Source organism: Trichomonas vaginalis, chromosome V (assembly GCF_026262505.1).
Source record: "Trichomonas vaginalis G3 chromosome V, whole genome shotgun sequence".
Lineage (NCBI taxonomy): Eukaryota > Parabasalia > Trichomonadida > Trichomonadidae > Trichomonas > Trichomonas vaginalis.
In genome coordinates, this window is record NC_067207.1 from 14,208,224 (window position 1) to 14,227,325 (window position 19,102).

The following is a 19,102-nucleotide window of genomic DNA, read 5'->3' on the forward strand; positions in this document are numbered from 1 at the left end:
ATATGAAGTCTGTTGATTTTCAGTTAATAACAGATAATATTCAAAATAAATTAATTTCTCCCATTAAGCTTATTACAAGAATCTTAAATGAGGAAGAAATAGATAGGTTTGACATTGATTCTATCTCATCTCGTCCATTACAAGAACTTGCAGAATTAGCCTATGACAAGAATGAAAAAATATCTTCGAAAGTTGTTAATTCAATGGCAGATCAATTTGCAGTATATGAAAGGCAGATTGAAGAGAAAACAGAGACGATATTACAGCAAAACAATGAAATAGATTCTTTGCGCGCCAAATATAATGATGCCAGAGCCAAATCTGCGGCATACGAATTGGAATTACAGAAAGCGAAACAAAGCTTAATTTCGAGGACAATCAATTCAAATATTCATCCTTTAAGATCAATTGGTCATGATCTTGAAGATGAGAAAGAATCCTTATCTGATTCCATATCCTCAACAATATCTATATATGATGAGAATTTGGAATCGCTCAACGACGAACTTTCTCGCTTGAAACAAAATTCTCAAAATTCTGAGCTTGTTAAAGTCTTAGATAACTTAACAAGAACGACAGATTATGTCGTAAATCTCGAAAATAATGAAAATCTCGAAAGATATACTACCTATGACGCTCAATTAAGAGCAATAAGTCAGGCAGCTTTAAGATTATCAACAAAAGTTAATTCATTGAACGCCGAATTACAAGAATTAAAGCATTCACAGTCCGAAATGCAGATTATTGTAAGTCAATACAAGGAAGTTGTTCCAAAAATCAGCTTCCACATAGAAACAATCGAAAAATTAGTTTCTATCAATGATACTGACGAGGATGACAAGAATCCTTTGATATTCCCTCAAAGACTGAAACGTATTCGTTCAGAAGTTCAAAGATTATTCGATAATAATGAAAAGACAAACAAAGAACTACAAAAGCTCAAGGAGCAATTAGAACTCTACGAAAATATGAAGAACGGCCAATCAATGAAGGAAAGACAAGCAGAACTTGAATCATTACGTTTAGAACTTGAGAAAAAGAATGCAGAGTTAGAGCAACTAAAGGCCAGATATCAATCCAAGCAAGATCCTCAATTACTTGCCGAAATCGAAAGAATAGAAAATGAAGTCCAGAATTTGAAGAATAAAATCGCTGACCGCGAATCACAAATTAAGGCTCTTAACTTGCTAATTGCTCAATATCAGACCGATGATGAAGATAAGAAGGAAATAATTGAGAATTTAGAAAAGGAAATTAAAGATCTCAAGAAACAAATCGAAGATAAGGACAAAGAAATTGAAGTCCTTAAGGCTAAGATCGCAAAGATCGAGGAAATACCAGAAGACGAAGAAGATGAAGATATCGTTGTCGCTGGAACTCGAGATGTAGACCTTGGCGACTTCAATGAGGAAGAAGCAGAACAAGTAAGCCTTGAAGACCAAGTTAAACAGCTCAAAGAGAAACTTGACGACAAGAAGAAGAATGGAGTCCAAATGAAGCAAGCTTTGGCTTCAAAGGACGCCGAAATCGAGAAACTTAATGAACAGATCCAAGAATTAAAGGATCGTAATGATAAACAAGAGCAAAATATCGAAGAATTAAATACAAAGAACTCAGATCTTCAAAACTCCAATGATGAATATAAGAAATTAATTGATGAATTACAGAACCAACTCAAGGACTTAGCAAAGAACAAGGCAGAGTCTTCAGACTTGAATAATTCAGAAAATACCAAACAAGATTCTGAAAAAGCTGAAGATGAAAATGCCGAAACTAAGTCAAATAAGGAACTCCAAGAAGAATCCGATAAATTAAAGTCAGAAAACGAAGGACTTAAGAAGTCATTAGAAAATCTTAAGAAATCTAATGATGATCTCAACAAATCTAATGAAGATAAAGAGAATAAGATCAAAGAACTCGAATCTGAAATTTCTAAACTTAAATCAGAAATCAACGAACTTGAACAAAACAACAAAGACAAAGATCGTGAGATTGAAATTCTTTCCTCCAAAGTTTCATCCATCGAGAACGTTAATCTTGATGACGACGAAGACGACATCACCGTTGTTGGCACTCGTGATATTTCCGTTGATGAAACAATTCCAACTGACAACGAAACCGAAACGAAGACAGAACCAGAAACAAACACAAACACAAATGAAAATACAAATGAAACTAATGAAGAAAATGTATCATCACAAGAAGGAAATAACGAAGAAAAGAATCAATCCAAAGAAGATAAGAAGAAGTTACGTATTCAACAACTTAAACAACTTCTAGCCTCTAAACAAGGTGAAGTTGATGCCCTTAAATCCCAAAACGATGATCTTAAATCAGAAAACGAAACTCTTTCTAAATCTAATCATGAGTTAGAAACAAAGAACAAAGAGTTAGAAGAAGAAATCGAAAACATTAACAATAATAAAGAGGGAGAAGTTATTGACGAGAAAGAAGCATCAGATGTTGAAGTTGTTTGTTCCACACGCGATGTTGATTTCGAATATGAAAACGAGAATGATCCAGAAACACTCAAATCTCTTCTCAAATCTAAACTTTCTGAACTTGAAAATCTCCAGAAAGAAAATACAGATTTGATGAAACAAATAGAAGAACTTAAGAATGAAAACGAAAATCTGAAACGTGAATTAGAAAATCTCAAACTAGAAAACGAGTCACTTAAACGTGAAAATGAAAGACTCCAACTCACTGCAGATCAGAGTCCACAATCTAAAGACAAGATGATTGAGTTACTCGCAAATCAAATCAATCAACTCGAATCATTAGTTCCAGAACTTCAACAGAAGACAAATGAAATTGAAGAATTAAAGAAAGAAAACAAACAAATCAAAGAAGAAAACGAGAAATTGAAGAAAGAAAACGAAGATTTGAAGAAATCTGGTTCTAATAAGTCTTCAGAAGAAATCAATCAGGAGGAAGAAGATCTCAAGAAACAAATAGAAGATTTGAAGAAGGCATTAGGATATCCACAAGATGGTAAAGAACATAAGACTCCTTCAGAACTAATTGAAGAGAATGAAGAATTAAAGAAGAAAGTTGAAGATTTAGAGAAGGAGTCAGGATATCCATCTGATAACAAGGAACATAAATCTCCTTCAGAATTACTCAAAGAAAACGAAGAATTAAAGAAGAAGGTTGATGACTTGGAGAAAGCATTAGGATATCCAGAAGATGGCAAAGATCACAAATCACCATCAGAATTAATCAAAGAGAATGAAGAACTCAAGAAACAAAATGATGCTCTTAAGAGAGCTCTTGGTTATCCAGAAGATGGCAAGGATCATAAATCTCCTTCAGAGCTCATCCAAGAGAATGAAGAACTCAAGAAGAAGGTTGCAGATTTAGAGAAAGCACTTGGATATCCAGCAGATGGTCAAGAACATAAGACACCATCCGAATTACTCAGAGAGAACGAAGAACTCAAGAAGAAATTAGGCATTTCAGATTCTACAACTCCATCCGATAACGAAGACAATAAGTCACCAGAAGAACTCAGGAGCGAAAATAAGGATCTCAAGAAGCAGATTGAAGATCTTAAGAGAGCTCTTGGTTATCCAGAAGATGGCAAAGAACATAAGACTCCTTCAGAGTTAATCAAAGAAAACGAAGAACTCAAGAAGCAAAATGATTCTCTCAAGAAGGCATTAGGATATTCAGAAGATGGAAAGGATCATAAATCCCCATCTGAACTCATCAAAGAAAACGAAGATCTTAAGAAGAAGGTCGAAGATTTAGAGAAAGCATTAGGATTTCCAGAAGATGGTAAAGAACACAAGACACCATCAGAACTCATCAAAGAAAACGAAGAACTCAAAGAAGAGACAGAAAATATCAAGAAGCAGATTGAGGATCTTAAGAGAGCTCTTGGTTATCCAGAAGATGGCAAAGAACATAAGACACCTTCAGAGTTAATCAACGAAAACGAAGAACTCAAGAAGCAAAATGAAAATTTGAAGAAGAAATTAGGTATTTCAGGTGAATCTTCAACTGACAAATCTGATTCAAATAAGACTCCAGAAGAAATCAAACAAGAAAATGGAGAACTCAAGAAACAAATCGAAGACTTGAAGAAGGCACTTGGTTATCCAGAAGATGGCAAAGAACACAAATCTCCTTCTGAACTCATCAAGGAGAACGAAGAACTTAAAAAACAAAATGATGATCTTAAGAGAGCATTAGGATATCCAGAAGATGGCAAGGATCATAAGACACCATCTGAATTAATCAAAGAAAACGAAGAACTTAAGAAGAAGTTAGGTATTTCTGGCGAATCTTCAACTGAAGAATCTAAATCTTATGAGGAACTTAAGGACTTAATTAATGACCTTAAGAAGAAAGTTGAAGATTTAGAGAAAGCACTTGGATATCCATCTGACGGAAAGGATCACAAATCTCCATCAGAGTTACTCAAAGAAAACGACGAACTCAAGAAACAAAATGATGACTTGAAGAAGGCATTAGGATATCCAGAAGATGGTAAAGAACATAAGTCTCCATCTGAACTAATCAAAGAGAATGAAGAACTCAAGAAGAAGTTAGGTCTTTCTGAAGAATCGTCAACAGATTCTAAGGCAGACAATAAGTCACCAGAAGAACTCAAGAACGAAAACAATGAACTTAAGAAACAAATCGAAGCATTGAAGCGAGTTCTTGGCTATCCAGAAGATGGCAACGAACATAAGACACCATCCGAGTTAATCAAAGAGAACGAAGAACTCAAGAAACAAAATGACAATCTCAAGCGAGCATTAGGATATCCAGAAGATGGTAAAGATCACAAATCTCCATCTGAGTTGATTGCAGAAATTGAAGAGCTGAAGAAAGAGAACGATGACTTGAAGAGAGCATTAGGATACCCAGAAGATGACAAGGATCATAAATCTCCATCAGAATTAATCAAAGAAAACGAAGAACTCAAGAAAGAGAACGATGATCTTAAGAAGAGATTAGGTATCTCTGGTGAGTCTTCAGCCGAAGAATCGAATTCACCAGAAGAACTTAAGAAACAGATCGAAGACCTAAAGAAGGCTCTTGGATACCCAGAAGATGGAAAAGAACATAAGACACCATCCGAATTAATCAAAGAAAATGAAGAACTCAAGAAACAAAATGATGCTCTTAAGAGAGCTCTTGGATATCCAGAAGATGGCAAAGATCACAAATCTCCATCTGAACTTATCCAAGAGAATGAAGAACTCAAGAAGAAGGTCGAAGATTTAGAGAAAGCATTAGGATATCCACAAGATGGCAAGGATCATAAATCTCCATCAGAACTCCTTAAGGAAAACGAAGAACTAAAGAAGAAATTAGGAATTTCTGATGAGTCTTCAACTGAAGATAATAAGTCACCCGAAGAACTTAAGAACGAAAACAAGTATCTCAAGAAGCAAATTGAAGGCTTGAAGAAGGCATTAGGATATCCAGAAGATGGCAAAGAACACAAATCTCCATCAGAACTCATCCAAGAGAATGAAGATCTTAAAAAGAAAGTCTCAGATTTGGAGAAAGCACTTGGATATCCAGAAGACGGCAAAGAGCACAAGTCTCCATCAGAACTCCTTAAAGAAAACGAAGAACTCAAGAAGGAGAACCAAAGACTTAAGAAAGAAAATGCCGAGTTAAAGAAGAGATTAGGAATTCCAGTTGATCAAATTATCGAAGGAATCATGAATGAATCAACTGCTTCAGATGAATCAGAAGATAACAAATCTCCAGAAGAGTTAAAGCGAGAAATCGAAAATCTCAAGAAACAGCTGGAAGATTTGAAGAATTCTGGTTCACAAGAGAACGTAGATGAAGAAAACAACGAAATGAAGGAAGGTGCAGACAACTTAATCGATGCGTTACAACAAAGTGTCGATGAAAAGAACAAACAAATCGATGACTTACAGCAAAAACTCGATGATCAAAACAGAGAAATCGAGTTACTCAAAGCTAAAGTTGAACAAATCGAGAACATCAATGAGGAAGAAGATAACGAAGACATCGTTGTCGCTTCCACAAGAGATGTTGAACTTGAAAATGTTGAAGAAGAAAGTCCAGAAGAAGCTAAAGAGAGATTGGCCGAACAAATTTCTCAGCTTCAGGACAAGTTGACTGAAAAGAAGAAGAACTCTCTTCAAATGAAGCAAGCTTTGGCTTCTAAAGATGCAGAGATTTCCAAACTCAACGAAGAAATCGAGCAGATCAAGTCAGAGAAAGAAGATCAAGACAAGGAACTCGAGAAACTCAACAACGAATTAACAGAAGCTCTCGAGAAATTGGAGAACGGAAAGAAGAAATCTTCTCAAGAACAAAACAACGAAAACGAAGAAGATTTCGTTGATGATATCGAGAAACTCAAGGAAGAACGTGAGAATCTCAAATCAGAAAACGAATCTCTTAAGAACCAAGCTCCAGAAAACGAAGGACTTAAGAAGTCATTAGAAAATCTTAAGAAATCTAATGATGATCTCAACAAATCTAATGAAGATAAAGAGAATAAGATCAAAGAACTCGAATCTGAAATTTCTAAACTTAAATCAGAAATCAACGAACTTGAACAAAACAACAAAGACAAAGATCGTGAGATTGAAATTCTTTCCTCCAAAGTTTCATCCATCGAGAACGTTAATCTTGATGACGACGAAGACGACATCACCGTTGTTGGCACTCGTGATATTTCCGTTGATGAAACAATTCCAACTGACAACGAAACCGAAACGAAGACAGAACCAGAAACAAACACAAACACAAATGAAAATACAAATGAAACTAATGAAGAAAATGTATCATCACAAGAAGGAAATAACGAAGAAAAGAATCAATCCAAAGAAGATAAGAAGAAGTTACGTATTCAACAACTTAAACAACTTCTAGCCTCTAAACAAGGTGAAGTTGATGCCCTTAAATCCCAAAACGATGATCTTAAATCAGAAAACGAAACTCTTTCTAAATCTAATCATGAGTTAGGAACAAAGACCAAAGAGTTAGAAGAAGAAATCGAAAACATTAACAATAATAAAGAGGGAGAAGTTATTGACGAGAAAGAAGCATCAGATGTTGAAGTTGTTTGTTCCACACGCGATGTTGATTTCGAATATGAAAACGAGAATGATCCAGAAACACTCAAATCTCTTCTCAAATCTAAACTTTCTGAACTTGAAAATCTCCAGAAAGAAAACAAAGCTAAAGAAGATGAAATTACCAAACTCAATGAAGAACTCGCTAAATCAGAAGATGCTAAACGTCGTGAATTAGCAGAAACAGCCGAAAGACTGAACAACGAAATCAACACATTACATGATGAACTCCAGAACGAGCAGAACGCAAGACAAAAATTAATTGAAGACTTGCAATCCAACAACAAAGAACCAGAGAAAGATGACAATGGTGATTTCATGAATGTTTTAGAGAAGAAGAGTGACGAAATCAACAAAGCTCTTGAAGAAATTCTCCACAGACAAAACGAAGAAATCAAAGCATTAAGAGACAGAGAAGCCGAAAAGAACAAACAAACAGTTGACGATCTTCAAAAGCAAATTGCCATGTTGAACAACAAACTCAAACCATCTGATCAAACAGATAATGATCAGTTGCAGAAAGAGTTAATGTTCCAAGAAATCGAAGGAGAATCTCCTGAAGACAGAAACAAGAGATATCTCAAGGCAATTGAAGACAAATTCAACGAAATCATTGCCAAACTCCAAGAAAGCATCAACAACCAGAACGAAGAGCTCAAGAAACTTCGTCAGAAATGCGATGGTGTTGATGCAATTGAGTTGCAATTAGCTCAGAAGAAGGCTGAGTTAAACGAAATCAAGGACAATTACGAGAAAGAAAAAGCGGAAAGAGAGAAAGAAGTAGAAGAAAACAACAAGAAACTCAAGGATACAATCAATGCTCTTGAGAATAGACTTGATTCACAAGGCGAACAGACAAGATCTAAGATCAATTCAGCAGAACAAACAGCAAGAAAAGCCAAAGAAGATGCAGATTCAGCTGTTATCGCTCAGAAATCGTTACAAGCAGAATTGAACAATTTGAAGCAGAAATACGCTGTCTTAGAAGACCAACTAAAGACAGAGAAAGAAAACCACCAACAGGAAGCACAACAACTCAAGGAGCTCGCAGAAGAAGACGCAACTCCTATGGTTTGCATCCATGTTGTTGGAGAAAAACTCAAGAAGCTTCAAAACGATAACGAAAAATTGTCAGAAAACAATGACAATTTACAGAAGAACATCAATGAATTGAAGGACAAGATCAACGGCCTTGAGAAGCAATACAAGCAGGATGCTGCAGAGCTTTCCAATGTTCATCACCAACTCGGAGCTTTGCAAGAGAAAGCCACGAATTTGGAGAACGAAAACAAATCTCTCAAAGAAGAAAACGAAGATTTGATGAACCAGAACAAACAACTTGAGAAAGAAAAGCAACAGTTATTGGCACAGAACTCCAACTTGGAAGAGAACAAGAACAACCAAGAACAATCATTGATGAATCGCAAGAAGAAGAATGATGATTTACTGAAGCAAATCGATGATTTGAAGTTGGAACTCGAAGAATTGAAGAGAAACAATTCACAGAATGAAACTAAACTTCAAAACGCAAACCAACAGATCGAAATGATGAAAGACCAAATCAATAATGATAAAGAACAAATTAAATCAGCTCAAGATAAATTGAATGATTTACAAAACAAGAACAATGAACTCAATTCCAACCAGATTGTTCTTGAAAACCAGAAGAAGATGTACGAAGGTTTGTACAACGACATGAAGTCTTCTAATGACAAACTCAACGATGAAAACAGAAAGAAGACAGATCAAATTATTGATTTGACTAAACAAAACGCAGAAGTTTCAGCTCTGAAGTTAGAGAACCAAAGATTAAATTCAGAGTTAGAGAAACTCAAGTCGAATCAACCTGTTTCTAGTAATGATCCTGAATTGCAGAAACAAATTGAAGAATTGAAGAAACAATTGAATAATTTATCCAATGAAAAGAAGCAAATTGAAACAGAAAAGAATGGTTTGCAAGGACAAATTGGAAGATTGGAATCTCAAAACGAAAGCCTCATTGAATCTAAGAAAGACATGAAGGAGCAAAATGATAAACTCCAAGCACAAATGGATGAAATGAGAAGAGAAAACAACAGTTTGAGACAGAACCAGACACAGCTCGAAAGAACAAACAATGGTTTAGAGAACAAAGTTGGAAATCTCACTGACCAACTCAACCAAGTTAAGAACCAATTATCTGCTCTACAAGATCAGCTCAAATCCAAAGAAAATGAAAACGAAAAACTCAGAAACGAAAGAGAGAAATTGGCCAATGAAAAGAATTCCGTTGAATTGCAATCTAAAGATAAAGATGCAGAGATCATCAAACTCAAATCAGATGCTGAACATCTCAATGATAAGATCAACTCATTGAATGACGAAAAGAACAAACTTCAACAGGCTAATGACAAATTGAATGACCAAATTGAACAAATGAAGCAACAAATCAATAACTTGACAAATGAAAACAAGAACATGGAACAAGAAAAGGCAAAGAACCAAGAGAAGATTCAAAACATCGAACCAAAGCTTAAACAACTCGAAGAAGAGAAGTCAAAGCTTGAAGACGAAAATTCTCAAAATGAAAATGAAATCCAGCGTCTTAAGGATACAATTAAAGAGTTATCAGATAAACTTGCTAAATCCGAAGAGGACAACAAGTTATTGAAGCAATCTTCATCAGGAACAACCGATAAACAAGTTGAAGATCTCCAAGAAATGCTCAACAAATTGAGAGATGATCTTAAGAACCTCAATTCCGAAAATGAACAACTCAAACAACAGAAAGACCAACTTTCTGAGAAATTGAACAACTCCAACAATGACAAGACAAAGGCTGAAACACAGAACGAACAACTTTCTAAGCAATTAGAACAGTTGAATAATGAAAAGAACCAGATGTTCAACAAATACAAAAATGCAATCCAAGACAAAGCCAAAGTTGAAATTGCAAAGGAAACATTGGCTAAAGACAATGAAAAACTTGCTTCTGAGAAAGAATCTCTTCAACAGAAACTTGATTCTGCAAATGATGAGAAGAACAAACTCGAGCAAGACAAACACAAACTTGAGATCGACAATACCAAGCTAAATGATGCCAAATCTCATTTAGAAAACGAGAAATCTCAATTGGCGCAACAAATCAATGATTTGAACAATAAATTGCAGAAATTAGAGGAAGAAAAGAACAAACTTGAAGAAGAAAAGGCCCAGAATGAGAAGAAACTTGAGAATTCTCAACAAGATGGAGACAAACTCGGCCAACAGAACCAAGATTTGCTCAAACAATTGGAAGAAATCAAACAAAAGCTTCAACAAACAGAACAAGAAAAATCTGCTTTAGAACAGCAAAAGAACGAAATTCAGAACAAACTCAACGAAATCGAACAACAAATGAAGGATTCCGAGAAAGAGAAAGAAGATATCAAACAAAAGCTTCAGCAAGTTGAACAAGAAAAGTCTGAAACACAGAAGAAACTTGAAGAAGCTGAACAACAAAAGAACGAAATCCAGAACAAACTTGAACAAACAGAACAAGAAAAGAAGAACTTAGAAAACGAAAAGGCCGAAACAGAAAAGAGATTACAGGAAACAGAAGAGGCCAAGAAGAACTTAGCAAACGAGAAATCTGAAGCAGAAAGGAAATTAGAAGAAGTTCAGAACGAAAAGGCTGAAACAGAAAGGAAGTTGAACGAAGCCGAAGAAGCCAACAAGAACTTAGAAAACGAAAAGAACGAGACACAAAAGAAGTTAGAAGAAGCTGAACAACAAAAGGCAGAAACACAGAAATTACTTGAACAAACAGAAGAGGCCAAGAAGAACTTAGCAAACGAGAAATCTGAAGCAGAAAGGAAATTACAAGAGACAGAAGAGGCCAAGAAGAACTTAGCAAACGAGAAATCTGAAGCAGAAAGGAAATTAGAAGAAGTTCAGAACGAAAAGGCTGAAACAGAAAGGAAGTTGAACGAAGCCGAAGAAGCCAACAAGAACTTAGAAAACGAAAAGAACGAGACACAAAAGAAGTTAGAAGAAGCTGAACAACAAAAGGCAGAAACACAGAAATTACTTGAACAAACAGAAGAGGCCAAGAAGAACTTAGCAAACGAGAAATCTGAAGCAGAAAGGAAATTACAAGAGACAGAAGAGGCCAAGAAGAACTTAGCAAACGAGAAATCTGAAGCAGAAAGGAAATTAGAAGAAGTTCAGAACGAAAAGGCTGAAACAGAAAGGAAGTTGAACGAAGCCGAAGAAGCCAACAAGAACTTAGAAAACGAAAAGAACGAGACACAAAAGAAGTTAGAAGAAGCTGAACAACAAAAGGCAGAAACACAGAAATTACTTGAACAAACAGAAGAAGCCAAGAAGAACTTAGAGAACGAGAAATCTGAAACAGAGAAGAAGTTACAAGAGACAGAAGAGGCCAAGAAGAACTTAGAACAAGAGAAATCAGACATCCAAAAGAAGTTGGATGAAACTAAACAACAAAAGGTAAATCTTGAAAACGAAAAGGCTGAAACACAGAAGTTACTCGAAGAAACAGAAGAAGCCAAGAAGAACTTAGAGAACGAAAAGGCCGAAACAGAAAAGAGATTACAGGAAACAGAAGAGGCCAAGAAGAACTTAGCAAACGAGAAATCTGAAGCAGAAAGGAAATTAGAAGAAGTTCAGAACGAAAAGGCTGAAACAGAAAGGAAGTTGAACGAAGCCGAAGAAGCCAACAAGAACTTAGAAAACGAAAAGAACGAGACACAAAAGAAGTTAGAAGAAGCTGAACAACAAAAGGCAGAAACACAGAAATTACTTGAACAAACAGAAGAGGCCAAGAAGAACTTAGCAAACGAGAAATCTGAAGCAGAAAGGAAATTACAAGAGACAGAAGAGGCCAAGAAGAACTTAGCAAACGAGAAATCTGAAGCAGAAAGGAAATTAGAAGAAGTTCAGAACGAAAAGGCTGAAACAGAAAGGAAGTTGAACGAAGCCGAAGAAGCCAACAAGAACTTAGAAAACGAAAAGAACGAGACACAAAAGAAGTTAGAAGAAGCTGAACAACAAAGGCAGAAACACAGAAATTACTTGAACAAACAGAAGAGGCCAAGAAGAACTTAGCAAACGAGAAATCTGAAGCAGAAAGGAAATTACAAGAGACAGAAGAGGCCAAGAAGAACTTAGCAAACGAGAAATCTGAAGCAGAAAGGAAATTAGAAGAAGTTCAGAACGAAAAGGCTGAAACAGAAAGGAAGTTGAACGAAGCCGAAGAAGCCAACAAGAACTTAGAAAACGAAAAGAACGAGACACAAAAGAAGTTAGAAGAAGCTGAACAACAAAAGGCAGAAACACAGAAATTACTTGAACAAACAGAAGAAGCCAAGAAGAACTTAGAGAACGAGAAATCTGAAACAGAGAAGAAGTTACAAGAGACAGAAGAGGCCAAGAAGAACTTAGAACAAGAGAAATCAGACATCCAAAAGAAGTTGGATGAAACTAAACAACAAAAGGTAAATCTTGAAAACGAAAAGGCTGAAACACAGAAGTTACTCGAAGAAACAGAAGAAGCCAAGAAGAACTTAGAGAACGAAAAGGCCGAAACAGAAAAGAGATTACAGGAAACAGAAGAGGCCAAGAAGAACTTAGCAAACGAGAAATCTGAAGCAGAAAGGAAATTAGAAGAAGTTCAGAACGAAAAGGCTGAAACAGAAAGGAAGTTGAACGAAGCCGAAGAAGCCAACAAGAACTTAGAAAACGAAAAGAACGAGACACAAAAGAAGTTAGAAGAAGCTGAACAACAAAAGGCAGAAACACAGAAATTACTTGAACAAACAGAAGAAGCCAAGAAGAACTTAGAGAACGAGAAATCTGAAACAGAGAAGAAGTTACAAGAGACAGAAGAGGCCAAGAAGAACTTAGAACAAGAGAAATCAGACATCCAAAAGAAGTTGGATGAAACTAAACAACAAAAGGTAAATCTTGAAAACGAAAAGGCTGAAACACAGAAGTTACTCGAAGAAACAGAAGAAGCCAAGAAGAACTTAGAGAACGAAAAGGCTGAAACACAAAAGAAGTTGGATGAAGCTGAAGAAGCCAAGAAGAACTTAGAACAAGAGAAATCTGATGCAGAAAAGAAGTTGGAAGAAGTTCAAAACGAAAAATCTGCTTTAGAAAACGAAAAGAACGAAACACAGAAGAAGTTAGAAGAAGCAGAGAAAGCTAAAGATCAAATTGTTGAAGAGAAATCAGCTGTTGAAAGACAGTTGGTTGAATCTCAGAAAGATTCATCAGAAAACCAGAAACAACAAGATGAAGAGAAATCCAAACTTCAACAACAACTTTCTGATTTACAGAACAAACTAAATGATCTCGAGAAGAAATTGGCTGATAAAGAAAACGAGAAGGAACAAGAGAAGACACAGAAAGATGATCTCCAGAAACAATTAGATCAACTTCAGAAGGACTTCGACAACTTGGAAAGAGAGAAACAGAAGTTGCAAGATAAGAATGATTCAATGAAGGAAACAATCGACAGCAAGAACATGTTGCTTGACTCATTTGGAACAATCAAGGATCATCTCAATGATGCAAACAACAACAACAAGAAACTACAAGATGAAAACAACAAATTACGTGATGATGCTCAAAAGGCAACATCAAAGAATAATGAGTTACAGAGCATCATTGATGATCTCAACAGAAAACTCGCAAATCTCGATGCAGAAAAGAAGGCAACAGAAGAGAAACTTAAGAATACAGAAGACAAACTCAAACAAGCAGAAGCCGAGAAGAAGGCAACAGAAGACAAATTACGCGAAACAGAAAATGCCAAGAAAGAGACAGAAGAAAAACTCGCCAAGACAGAAGAAGAAAAGAAACAAGTAGAAGACAAACTTGCTGCAACTGAAGCTGCTAAGAAGGAGACTGAAGACAAACTTAAGCAAACAGAAGATGAAAAGAAAGCTACAGAAGATAAACTCGCCAATGTCGAAGCAGAGAAGTCAGATATTGAACAAGCCAAGAAGGAAACAGAAGACAAGCTTAAGCAGACAGAAGAAGAGAAAGCTGCAGTTGAAGCAGAGAAGAAGGCAACAGAAGACAAGTTACATGAAACAGAAGAAGCCAAGAAGGAAACAGAAGATAAACTCAAACAGACAGAAGATGAAAAGGCAGCAGTTGAACAAGCTAAGAAGGAGACAGAAGACAAGCTTAAGCAGACAGAAGAAGAGAAGAAGGCTACAGAGAACAAGTTAGAAGAATCAGAAGCCGAGAAGAAAGAACTTGGCGAACGCTTCGAATCCTCTCGTGGCAGCACAGAGAAACAAGTCAGTGATCTTGAAAATCTTCTTTCCAAACTTAAGGACGAACTTAAGAACATCAAAGAAGACAAATCCCAACTTGAATCCAAACTCAAACAAGCAGAAGCCGAGAAGAAGGCAACTGAAGACAAATTAGCTAAGACAGAAGTAGAGAAAGCAGCACTTGAACAAGCCAAGAAGGAAACAGAAGATAAACTTGCTAATGTTGAAAACGAAAAGAAGGCTACAGAGACACAGAAGAATGACTTAGCCAAAGAGAAGACAGATCTCCAGAAAGCTCTCGCTAAACTTCTCAAGAGACAAGAACAACTTGATGCAGAAAAGAAGGCACTTGAAGAAAAGGCCAACGCTCTTGAATCAGAGAAGAAGGCAACAGAAGAGAAATTGGCAAATGCTGAGAAAGAAAAGAAGGAAACACAAGACAAACTCAAGCAAACAGAAGATAACTTGGCTAAATCAGAATCCGAAAAGAAAGCAACAGAAGACAAACTTAAACAAACTGAATCAGAAAAGGCTCAAATTGAAGCAGCCAAGAAGGAAACAGAAGACAAATTACAAAACGCCGAAAACGAAAAGAAGGCAGCAGAAGAGAAACTCAAGCAATCAGAAGAACAAAAGAAGGCAACAGAAGAGAAGTTACAAGAAGCAGAAGCAGAAAAGAAGGCAGAACAAGAAAAGTTGGCAAATATCGAAGCAGAAAAGCAACAACTTGGAAATGCTTCTGAGAAACAAGTCAGTGATTTGTCTGGTGAAATTTCCAAACTTAAGCAGTTGCTCAAACAATTGGCTGAAGCAAAGAAGAAGGCTGATGAAGAATTAGCCAAATCCAAGCAAGATAAAGAACAATCTGATAACGACAAGTCCAAGTTACAAGAAGACTTAAACAACTTGAAGAAGCAATTAGAAGACCTCGAAAAGGCGAAGAAAGAATCAGATTCAAACAACAAATTACTCGCTGATTCTGTCAACAAACTCAAGGAACAAAACAAGCAGAAAGATGATGAAATCAAGAACTTGACAGACAAAGCAAATCAACCACAAGATATCAATAACAATCCTGATTTCGTTAAAGTAAAGAAGGCTTTCTTACAGTTATCAAAGACAAATGAGAAACTCGAGAACGAAAAGAAGGCTCTCGAAGGCGCTGTTAATTCCATCTACTCAACAATGAAGAAGGATGATTCAGCTCCATTAGATGAGAAGGCAACACCAATGCAACAAGCAGAAAGAGCTAAAGAATTGATCCAAAACAATTCAGGAAAGAAAGTTGATCCAGAATTCTTCGAAAAATTGACAAACGAAATGAACGATTTGTTCAACAGCATTTGCAAAGTTTTCAGAACGAATTCACCAATCACATTCGATATCAAGAAGGAAGAAGATATCGCAACAATCGGCCAGAACTCAATTGTCTTGAGAAAGGTCATGAAATCTTATTTGACACAACTTTCAAATGACATCATCAAAGACAAACAACAGATTTCAGATCTGAAACATGACAAGAACTCCTTGCAAATGGAGAACGAAGAAATCAAGGCAACAGCTTCTGCAAACATGTCATCCAAGGACATAAACAACGACAAACTCATCAAATCATATAAGAAAGTTTATGCCAGAATGAAACAATTGCAAGAGGCAGAACGCGAAGCCAAAGAGATTTTGTTACTCGCTTGCCCACAGTTGAGATCAGAGATCAATATCGAAGAAGGATTAGTCACATTCGTTAAGAACTTCGTGACTAAATTCCCTGTTCTGATCGCAAGTTTGGCCGCAGACCAAATCGAAAGACCATTCATTTCTCTCGACCAGAGAATTTCCAAGTTACAGAGCTCCGTTGACAAAATCATCCAGAAATACGAAGCTTTAGTCAACAGATACAGTTTGGCATCTACAGCTACTAACCCTGAAGCAGTTCTTAAGAACATGGCTGATAGCTACGCAGGAACATTGAAACAATTGTTCTCTCCAGCAGCAAATGTCACCCCATATACAAATGCTCGTGAAATCCATAAGAAGTTGTTCAAGATGCAGAGTTTGTTACACGCAATTTATCAGTTGATTCCTAATGTACAAATCCCGAACAGACAGACGATCTACGACTATATTGTCGGATTGCGTCGTGCATTGTCTTCTTCTGGAGATGATGGCGATGACGTCACAGAAGTTTCAATCACTGATATCGAAACAATCTCTGTAAGAAGTGGACCAGGAAAGATGTTCGAATACGAAAAGAGAATTTCAGAGTTAGTCGAATTATTGAGACACTCAATATCATTCGACAACATCGCTAGACAACTGGGAGTCCTCATAGGATTGGAGCCACAAGAAGAAGTCACTGAACAAGACATTAATGACTTGTTCGATGAAGTCAAGGGCAGATTGGAACAAGGTGCTCAAATTATGGAGTCTTTCGAGGAATACAAGAAACTTGTCGATGCACTTCTTGAAGGTATCGGCAATAAGGCACCTGGACCATTCTCCAAACTCGTGGAAACACTCAAGGCTTACCAGTTTGAAGCTTAATTTTATATACTAGAGTCAAAATCTCGAGCACAAAAGTGACATTGAATACTTGTAAGTATTGAATTCCCATGTAAACTATTCATTTCTATCGTTTTTTGTAGTCCACATTTCCTCACACTCGATTTTACTCATAAAAATATTAAAAAATCACTATACAATATATAAAATATATATTTATATGGTTAAAACAATGTTATTTTTGCGAGATTTCATCTGAAATTAAAATTAGGGATTTTTTGAATTTTGAACTAAAATTTGTGATTGGCAAATATTGAATAATCGATTGGAATATGAAAGAAATACTTTAAAATTGAATAGAATGTCGATAGAATTTTTCTCACAATTTTAAAAAGTTGTTCAAATCCTATTTTTGATTGAGTTTTTGCAATTGTTATATATCAAGTGACAAGCTAAAAATAAAATTTTTGTTGCACTACTATTTTTGCAACAATTTGTAAATTACGTGCATCCCTTGTATTCCAGTGATCAACATCGAGATTACATATTGTAAGAAATCCTTTTGAAGTAGATCTCTATTTGAATTCAAATTCGGACAGTCTATTTCATGTTACTTCGTGAGAATGTATATAATTTGCAATGTGAATATTATATAATTGATTCTGTATAAATAAGTAATTATGCTTTAGGAAACTGCTCGGCATTGCATGAGATCTAATCTTATAATAATTTTTTAGATATGTTGAAATATGTAATATTTAGCTTCAATATCATTTATTATGGTGTGTCTTTGCTGTTTTTTTGATATTGGATATCAATGACTCTTCTGTGAACGAAAAAATCATATAAATCATTAAATTCTAAACGTAAGCGAAACTCATTCAATTTATTATTAGAATCAAATCTATTTTAAAATTGAGCTATTCGTTAAATCACAAAAGGATACTTTATATTTTTAGTCAAAATTTGTTGATAGGAGCTTATTGGTGCAATCTCATGTTCTTCCTGGAAGCAGCGCACAGACCAGTCAGAAGCGCTCCTTCCAGGACCAGAAAGACTAGAAGGGGGTCCTAACCTTGAGAAAGGACCCCTTCCAGTCTTTCTGGACAATTCGGTTCGCATTGCGAGTGTCTGCTGCTTCTTTTGACCAAAGCAGCAGACACTCGCAATTATATGTTGCGGCAAGTGCATCTGTGGTGTCGGAATGCACTTGCCGCGAACTTCGAGCAATCTCCTGATCTTCCTGGAAGCAGCGCACAGACCAGTCAGAAGCGCTCCTTCCAGGACCAGAAAGACTAGAAGGGGGCCCTGACCTTGAGAAAGGACCCCCTTCCAGGTCTTTCTCCAAGGAACATTGTGCCATTGTGGGAGACATGCAGAGGCAATGTCTCCCAGAATGATACATTGCGACCAACACGAGTGAATGGGACACTCTATTCTTTCAATTTTCTCATTAATATTTTATCTTTTTTTATTAGATCAATAAATAAACTCTTTTAATGTTCACAATTACATAAATCCATATGAATCAATTCGCTATTTATTTAGTCTCTAATTTTAATAGCTTTTTTGAATCTTGCAATCTAAATACCCTCAATTTTTAACTTTTGCAACTCCAAAAACCAGGTGTTTTTCCAGAACTACCATCTAGGATGAGTCCTAGGAGCTATAATTCTAGGGTTAGATGATACCCACTTAGTACTTTTATTTGTATATGTTTTAGTGGAATTTGGTGAGGGGTCATGAAATTCGTATCTAATTTGCTATCATCTAAGCTGGTAAAAGTTAGAGAAAGCTATTTACTGGTTGTATATTACAAATATACCTTGTAATAGAAAATATAAGTGTTTGTGATTTAAATTCGCTCAATTAGCTCGAAAATTTGTTTTATATCCATGACAAACTAACACAATCCTATTTATGTGATTGCCAATCTGATCCCAAAATATATCAGCATGAATATATATATATTGATATTATTTGCAATTTCATCATTAAATAGTGCTTTTTTTTCTATTTTTAATTTAGAAATAGTATATTTATATGATAGCGACACAAGATTTTAATTAAAAAATATATGTTATCGATCATCACACTCAAATTGAATTTCAAAAATTTTAGAATTTTTCAATTTCAATATTGAAAATATATTTCTTATATCATAGCGATTCATGTTATAATAATATGGAGAAAAATATTGTTTTAAATCTAAAATTTAAAATGAATGATTGGGCATTACATTAATCCAATTTATTG

The 19,102-nt window shown here is 35.7% G+C and overlaps 1 protein-coding gene and 1 pseudogene across 2 annotated transcripts; both read left to right on the forward strand.

The window, feature by feature from the left end:
* Window positions 1–203: 203 nt before the first annotated feature.
* Window positions 204–2,287, forward strand: TVAGG3_0334580 (biological adhesion protein; the record flags this gene model as incomplete). The annotated part of the gene is made up of 1 exon (XM_051230587.1): window positions 204–2,287. A coding segment is annotated over one exon (2,084 nt), but the record flags the coding sequence as incomplete, so codon positions are not given.
* An 874-nt stretch (window positions 2,288–3,161) lies between these two features.
* On the forward strand, window positions 3,162–16,888 carry TVAGG3_0334590 (annotated as a pseudogene). The gene has a single exon. A coding segment is annotated over exon 1 (13,727 nt).
* Window positions 16,889–19,102: the final 2,214 nt, after the last annotated feature.